Genomic DNA, 9,143 nt, shown 5'->3' with positions numbered 1-9,143 from the left:
TAATATATAAGATGATTTACACTTTGATTTTGAAACACTAAAAAAAGTTATAATCATTTTATATTTTTTCTGTACATGAACTGAAATTTCTAACTTCGATTTTATGGAACTATATAAATCTTACACTTTTGGTGTATAGAGAGATTAGGGGATTTTAATTTTTTTTTTGGGATATATAAAATGTGGTCATAATTCAAGAATGAAAAAAAAAATAGATAGTTGACTCTAATTATTCACCTAAACCAAATCATACCCAACTGAAATAAGCAGGTGGTATAGTGAACAGAATTGTTAAAGTATCTCCACCTAAAATGACAAAATTATGTTCAAAATATTGGCATATGTCCATTTTATACGTCAATTATGCTAATATACGAATACATATATCTAAACTTTGACCAAACTAACATTTATATATTTTATTTTAATTTGGTGAAAATCATACATGGTCTAATTTTACTAACCTGGATGAACATGTACAATAAACTATATAAAAATATTTTATAAAAATAAAAAACTAAAAATATAAATATAACCATTTTAAATAAAAATTTAATAAAATTAAAAAACTAGCTAATGAAATTTATTCTTATTTTTTTCTTTTATGTACTATTTGAGAAAAAAATTTAGTTCTATTAATGTGATTTGCTCTTATTTTAAAATAATTGCTTTTTATCAATATGTTAGATAATATGTTTTTTTGTGAAAGTTCAACGTTATATGTTGTTTATGGGTTAAAAGTGTTTTTAATCACGAAAGATCCCAACAATTTAGTAGACATGTTTTCGTGGTTAAAACATTTTCACTAAATGTTTTGGTAGAGTTCGAGTCTTTCTACTATGACTTTAATAATTTTTGGCTACTCATAAACATTTTAATGGTAAACAAATCACATCTCCAAAATATATATATACATGCAAAATCATTATTAAAATTATTTTACAGAAAAAATTAAAATATGAACGTTTTCTTTACGGTGGATTGAGAAAAAGATCGAGAAAAGACTACCACACAATTCCAGTATTTTGGCAATTGACATAAAAAAGAGTTGACCAAAACGTATTTAAATTTCAACATATCAAAGCCTTCCGTCAATTTGCACATTTAGACAAAGAGAAACTTCATTTAAAACAAAAATATCAGATAGTACGTTTCGATGTTTGATATCCACGGAACACTTTAGACCAATGTTGGAAAATTAGCACGAATAGCCTCCAAAAATATTATAATGTACTGAATCTTGGTTGTAGAGCAACCAAGTTACACTTTTCAAAAAAAAAAGCAGTGAAAGTACACCCAATTCTATACCATACTGATTTAGTATGTTATGCTACAGAATTACTAAGTTGTAGAGCAACCACGTTAGCTACATATCTACCATAGAATCTCTTGCCCTTCGCCAGGGGTTATATTATCCAAAAAATCCATTTGGTTAGTTGCTTTATCATTCCAAAATGATATGGTGTCCATATAAATTTTCTTTTGAGCAACTGGATATAATATATATCCATTTTATATTATAATAATCAACACTTTCTTTCATCTCTAAAATCAAACAATACACGTTTCCTCAGCCCTACCATGGAATAAAGAAATAACCCTATATAAATATAACAAAGTTCTTAAAAAAATCATTTGCTATCTTACACAAAAAGATATGGGGAGTTTCCCTGCTTTGATGATGATCCTCGCTTCTTCTCTTCTCTTTGTCCTCGAAGTTGTTAATGGTGCCAAATGTTATGGAAGCTCAAACAGCAACAGCAGCTACGCTCAGAATCGCGACAATCTCTTCTCTTCTTTTGCTAGTAAAGTCGTCAATAACGGCGGATTCTTCAACGCTTCACTCGGCCAATACCCCAACAAGGTTTACGTTCTTGGCCTCTGCGCAAGAGGCTACGAGCAAAAATCTTGTTTGAGCTGTGTTGAAAAGTTGACTCTGGAAACACAAAGGGATTGTCCAAACATCATGGATTCGTTCATATGGGGAGCTGACGATGGAGGGCGTGTTTCTTGTCTTGTACGTTCCTCAAACCACTCTTTTGGGAACCTAGAGCTTGACCCTCCTTTAATAGCACCAAGTCCAAATCATTTTGCGCAATCTGTAAACATGACCCTTTTCATGCTACAATGGGAATCAACGGTTAATAAGACCCTCGAGGCTGCCACAAAAGCTGATAATTCCTCAGTACACAAGTATTACAGTGCCGTACACGCCCAGTTCACAGAGTTTTCAGATGTTTACATGATGATGCAATGCACACCCGACATAACTTCCCAAGATTGCAAACAATGTTTAGGAGAAAGTGTGAAATACTTTAGAGAACAGTTCCGCGGAAAAACAGGGGGCATGGCTAGTTTTCCGAGCTGTTTATTCAGATGGGATCTATATGCTTTCCAAGGTGCTTTTGATAAGGTTACAAGAGTTCCTGCATTTGCTCGACCTCAGGCTCAGGAAAAGGGAGCTCTATACCAGAAAAGAAAGGTAAAGCAAATGAGCTTTAGCATTGTCAAAATTTTGCAAGTAAAGTAAGAACTCTATAAATTAATTATATTAGAATTATGTTGTTTTTTTTTTTATATAGTTATTAGTTTACAATTTTTTTGTTTAGATTTATATATTTCAAATATATATTATGAAAAATTGATTTTTACAGTATAAATATTGACTAAATTTTACATAAACAAATTTTAAATTGTTTTATTCAATTAGTGGTGCATAAGAATATGTATTTAAATGTATGCGTTTAATAAAAATAACAAAATAACATCAAAATATTTTAAAATGTTTAAAAAATAAAGTTAGACTTCACTATGAAAAAACATAAACCTCACAATGTTTTTTTTATACCTACAAATATTATACCATTAATTACTAGTTTATGTTAATATTGGGATCATATATTTATAGAATGTATTTTTTTAACTTTTTTAATTTTATTATCTTATCGAACTATTGAATTGTGTCATAGTTTATTCTAATCTAAGAATTGGAGAGATTAAGTTTATCATTTTTAATTTAAAATACTGATTTATAGAATTTCTAATGATATAGAGGTTCTAAGACTAATAACAAGGGTTTGAAATTTTTAGGAAGAAGCATGAATAGGGTAATTATCACGATAATTGTGGTTTTTACTTTCATTAATCTTTTGATATCTATTGGTTTCTACAAAGCAAAAGATCGGAGGAGAAAATTAAACAATGGAATAAATGGTAAGTGCACCTTGTTTTTTGCTTCAGTCAACCTTATATTGTAGAGAGTAAGACAATTATTTATTTTCATTTTAGGGTGTACTTTAGAATACTCAGATTCGGATGGTCATTTTATGTTACGGTTTGATATAAGTACGATCTTATTGGCAACGGCTGACTTTTCGCCTGAAAATAAGCTTGGCCAAGGTGGATTTGGAACGGTTTATAAGGTATTTAATAATAACTTTTCTAATAATATTAGTGAGATCTTGGTCTAGGATTAGTAACAAATCTTGAGACATGAATTTCAGGGGATACTACAAAATGGGAAAGAGATAGCTGTGAAGAGATTAACCAGAGGTTCGGAAGGTGGTGTAGAGTTTAAGAATGAGGTTTCACTCTTGACAAGACTCCAGCATAAGAATCTTGTTAAGCTTCTTGGTTTCTGTAATGAAGGAGATGAAGAGATTCTTGTCTACGAGTTTGTCCCTAACTCAAGTCTTGACCGCTTTATCTTCGGTAAGACTTTGAAATATAGCTGCACTTTTTATAGTTTTTAGAAACTCTTAGCAATAAAAACGTTTTCTATAAAAAAAAACTGTAGATGAAGAGAAGCGTCAGCTTCTTACATGGGAAGTAAGGTTTAAAATTATAGAAGGAATTGCTCGAGGTCTTGTTTATCTCCATGAAGATTCTCAGCTTAAAATTATTCACCGAGACTTGAAGGCAAGCAACATCCTTCTAGATGCAGAGATGAATCCTAAAGTTGCAGATTTTGGGACAGCGAGACTGTTTGACACCGATGAGACTCGAGCTGAAACACAACGAATAGCTGGAACTCGGTAAAAGCATATCAATCAATTTGAAGACACATAAATGTTCTCACCATCAACTAACGTTATTAGTTGCATATATACAGTGGCTATATGGCTCCGGAATACTTGAATCATGGGCAAATCTCAGCTAAATGTGATGTATATAGCTTCGGTGTGGTGCTTCTAGAGATGATCAGTGGTCGAAGAAATAATAGCTTTGTGGGAGAAGGAATTGCAGCTTTTGTAAGTTTCTTCTCATATCAGTCTTCTTGGTACTTCCTCTCGTATCTTAAAGTAAGAATATGTTTTTTCTTTTGGTTCAGTCATGGAAGAGATGGGTTGAAGGAAAGCCTGAGATCATAATTGATCCTTTATTGGTAAAGAAACCAAGTAACGAGATCATTAAGTTGATCCAGACTGGTCTGTTGTGTGCTCAACAAAATCCAACAAAGAGACCAACCATGAGCACTGTAATAGTTTGGCTTGGCAGTGAGACCATCACCATTCCTTTACCTAAGTCTCCTGCTTTCACAGTGAGTCATTCCCAATCTGAAGATGGTACTACGTCAATGAGCAATGTCTTGACGGAGTTGAGCTGTCGTTGAGTTACAAATTGTTAATTTATATGTCGTTTTTAAGGTTGTACTAATGTTCTAATTGTATTGAATTGAGAAAGAGTAGCAAAATCATAAATAGATACAATCCTAAGTAATAGAAACTGAAAAGGGGATTTTAGTCGTTGTTTTGCAACAATGCAGTGGTAGATCATGGTCAGCCGGCATCGTTTCACGTATCAAGTACTAACATGTTGATCTTTTTTTTATTCTTATCCTTATGTCTCAGTTTAAGTAAGATAAATGTTGAGTTTGTGCCACCGGGAATCTCACTTGATCAATTGATTTTAGTATTCTTGTTATTGTTTGAGTTAGTTAAAGACACAATAAATTTGTTGATCCAGTTCCATTTATAGGTATATCTATGGAAAGGACACCACTTTCAAAAATTCAATAGTATCAATATGTACCAAATCTTGAGAACACTAGAACCTCACTATTTCTCTTTTTTTTTTGGTACCACTCATCACTATTTCTCTAACAACAACAATAAGCTAAAGACTAACCGTAACTGTGTAGGAGATGCAACCGACAAACCAAAGAAGAACAAACTATTTCTCTAATTGAATTCTCTTTCGTCTTCTCTAATGGTTTATTTTAGAAAAAGGATTTATTTTAGAACCGAGAGATTATGGTTCATGTTTTCCCTTTCTATTTTAATTATGATTCTTCAATGTGGTTTATTTCATGGTTTTGGTAATGTTCCTCAATAGACTTAAGTGTGAGGTTAAAACGAACTATCGTTGGGAACATATTGATTTGATAAACAAAAAAATTGATCCATTTTTACCCAATCTGATCAGTAAATAAATAAATAAAAATTCATAAAGGTCAAACATGAAATTTAAAACAGCATTATTTCATTATGAAAATGTCATTCTAAAAATTTAGCAGCAAAATAATTAATTTAACAAATAAACACATTTTAAAATTTGCAGAGACAAAAAATTTATGGAAAATATATATGATTCGTTATATAAATATAAATATAAATATATATATATATATACATATATATAAAGGGGAAGATATCCCGTCTTTTAAAAATCTAATATTCGTGAATTGTTATATTTTTAACGGAGATCGATTGGTTATTAGATTTAGGTTTGTAATTTGTCAATTATATCAACGTTATAATAGACATTATATCGGTTTGACAGAATTATCTCCATCTAGATGGTTCAATTTCAGATCGTCCAACTAATTTTTTAAAATTAAGTCTAAATTTTTAAAAGTCATCCTAATGAATCAACCAGATGATTTGTACTTTTAAGTTTAAGCAAACAATACTCTCGTCTCTATCTAATTGACTCATTTGGAGGTGAAACAAATAGCCCTTTATTATTTAGTTTTGACACCTCTAAAACCCAAAACTATAAGCAAATTTGTTTTTTTTTGTAACTTGCGAATTTGTTTTCTTACCTTTATCTTTAGAGTAATTACAACCTACAATAACTACGTGATCAGATTTTTTATTATCTTAATTTTGCCTAACACAACTTTTTCCTTTTGCTAAGAATGTTACTAGTAATGAAACATAGGTTACAAGTGATGAAACTTGGAATCCAAAATGCTTAAAGAAGCCAAATTAAGAAGAAACAAAACTTTGTAGAACATATATAGTAAAGTTTTATTTTTGTTAAAAATGGTTAAATATAGGTATATTAAAGACATAGACTTAATTCTAGGATGAAAGGTGCCTACGACAGGCTATCTCTAGGGTATTTATACGGACAGATTTATAGTAGTGGTGAACAGAGCAATGTGACTTAGTTTCTGTAGCAGGAAAAACGAACCCTAAAATTTGTTTGCATCCAAAACCCGTCCACTACCATTGGATCAAAAGGTGATACTCATATATATATTATATATATATATATATATAGTAAAGTTAGCTTGTGGAATAATCATTATAAGAGAAAATTAACTAAGTAAACACGCATCGAAAAATATGAAAACTCGGCATACTTTAGATCTTTTTCTTCATAAAGGCACATGGATAGAGAGAGAGAAAGAAAAGAGTGGGAGTGAGGGAGAGAAGTAAAAAGAAAAGAAAGACATAAATTCTTAACATAGAAAAATATGCTTAAAATAGCCCTAATTTTTTTTTATTATCACAAATATAGTCTTTAAAGATTAAAATGATCAAAATATTTTATTAAAGATATAAAAATATACTTGCATCCCTATGATTAACTAATTTAAACATTAGGGTGTAGAATTAAGGGATACAATTTGAGATTGAGATTTAAATTTTAAAATTTTAAAATAAAAATTTTAAAAATAGTTTTGAAAATTATTTTTGAATTTCAAAAAGAAAATTAAAAAATAAAAAGAAATTTAAAAAAGATCAAAAAATAAAATTAAAAATTCTAATTTTAAAACATATAATCCGAAACTATAAAATTCTTTTTTTTTGTTTTTTTATTAAATTTTATTTTTATTTTTAATTATTTTTAAAAAAATATTTGTATTTATATATAGGGTATAAGGGTATTTTACCTATTAAATGACATATTTTGGTCATTTTCCTTCTTATGATCTTTTTCTGTGACAAAAACTTGAAAATAGTCTATATAGGAGAATTGTCATTTTAAATATGTGTTATTCTATACAAATAATATAGAATATAATGAAATATATTCATTAATAATAAATTATATATTTTGAAAGATCCATATTTGTTTTGAAAAAACTAAAATACAGTATATATAAAAATGTATGATTTACCCTAAGATTATTATTTGGTTGAATTATACTGGTAAAGAAAATATATTTCAACTAAAATGAAAGGGGAAGAGAAGAGAAAAAAGATTCAAATTTGAAACTAGGGATACACATACAATAATATTACATAAAAAATATATTGCATAGCCTAGCCATATTGTTCATTTGGTTATATGTTCAATTATATTTTTTTATGGTTATACATTTTTCTAATTTCCTAAGATCATTTCTAACTCCACTCCATAATTTACTCCAAATAAAAAATGGAGTTGGAAATAGAGTGGAAAATAGAGTGATGACCAAAAATAAAAGCATTACTCTATAAATGAAGTAATGCTTTTATTTTTTGTTCATTACTCCATTTCCCACTCTATTTCCAACTCCATTTCTCAATTATAGAATATAATATGGAGTGTGGTTGGAGATGCCCTAACATAGTAAACATTATACACCTAATTAATAACATAAATGAACCTATGACCTCCTAAATAAAATATACATTCGAATTCATTTCAATAATTACTTTTAACAGAAAACTAATTAATAACATGAACGTTTTGTTTACGATGGACGTCTTCTTTACGGTGGATGCAGAAAAGGAAACATGAACGTTTTCTTCACGGTGGATACAGAAAAAATAACACTAACGTTTTCGTTACGGTGGAAAGACTACCACACAAAATCCAGCAATTTGGTAGAAGTTGACCAAAACGTTCACTTAAATTTCAACCTATCAGAATAGTACGCATGTGTTTTCAATACGTCATCAAACTGTGAATAAAATACATAACATATTTTTTAAAAATATTTTATTAAGCCATTGTATCTTACACATTTAGACAAAAAGCTATATTAAAAAAATACCAGATATTATTTAGCATCACGACCAGGGCCGTCTCAATCTTTTCACGGACCCTGTTCAAAAAAAAAACTTCTTTTAATAACATGAAATAGTTTTGATTTTCTTACAAAATAGTATTATCATATAAAATAAATACATTAATTTAGTTATTTATAATTTAAATAACACCAATTTTTTTGTTATTAATGCAAAATCATTGATTAATCATTAAACTTGATTATTTAGCATTTTAATGCAAAATTATCGATCAAATCATCAAATTTATCTTTTTCAGTTTTTTTTTTACGTTTATTATATCTACAATCAGAAATCATAATCTATAAATATAATAGAGTAACAAAATCTGGATAATAAGCTATATACTCTTGATTATACAAGTCACTTTTTTTCTTGTAAACATAAGTTGTATGCTAGCTTTATTTTCTTAGTGTTTGCTATTTTTAATTAAAAATGGTGAAGAAAATATATTTTGTTCTCCGTATATATAATCACTAATTGATAATTGTTACCTAAACATAATCAATTAGAATATTAACTTTTTATACTACCATTGAATATTTTAACATAGATCAACAACTATTTATTACTTTACAAAATATATAATTGATATAAATACTAATTATTTCCTAATTTATTATCTTTTAGTTGGTTATATAAACAAAACAAAAATTGTCATTTACATTTATTGGTTATAAATACGAAAGCTAAATTAAAATATAGTCATTCTGATTTTTTTATAAAAATTTGATTTTAGATTTATAACTATTAGTAAAACAAAAAGAAATTATGGACCCTCTAAAATTTTGGACCCTGTTCGACCGCTCTATTTGCACGTGCTAAAAGACGGCCCTGATCACGACCAAGTTTCAGTTTTTGGTGTCAATATAAGATATATCCGTTCTGTTTAACAATCAACACATACTTTCAGCCCAA

At 28.8% G+C, this 9,143-nt stretch overlaps 1 protein-coding gene across 1 annotated transcript; it reads left to right on the top strand.

The window, feature by feature from the left end:
• The first annotated feature begins 1,542 nt into the window (after positions 1 to 1,542).
• On the top strand, positions 1,543 to 4,876 carry LOC108846138 (cysteine-rich receptor-like protein kinase 40). The gene is given in 8 exon segments (XM_018619357.2): positions 1,543 to 2,447; positions 2,450 to 2,482; positions 3,091 to 3,213; positions 3,289 to 3,422; positions 3,504 to 3,711; positions 3,797 to 4,034; positions 4,112 to 4,250; positions 4,331 to 4,876. Coding segments are annotated over 8 exon segments (1,947 nt in total). The 5' UTR covers positions 1,543 to 1,657; the 3' UTR covers positions 4,613 to 4,876.
• The last annotated feature ends 4,267 nt before the right edge of the window (positions 4,877 to 9,143 follow it).

The sequence above is a fragment of the Raphanus sativus genome, chromosome 3 (genome assembly GCF_000801105.2).
Source record: "Raphanus sativus cultivar WK10039 chromosome 3, ASM80110v3, whole genome shotgun sequence".
NCBI classification, from domain to species: domain Eukaryota; kingdom Viridiplantae; phylum Streptophyta; class Magnoliopsida; order Brassicales; family Brassicaceae; genus Raphanus; species Raphanus sativus.
This window is presented reverse-complemented; position numbering and strand designations above follow the sequence as displayed.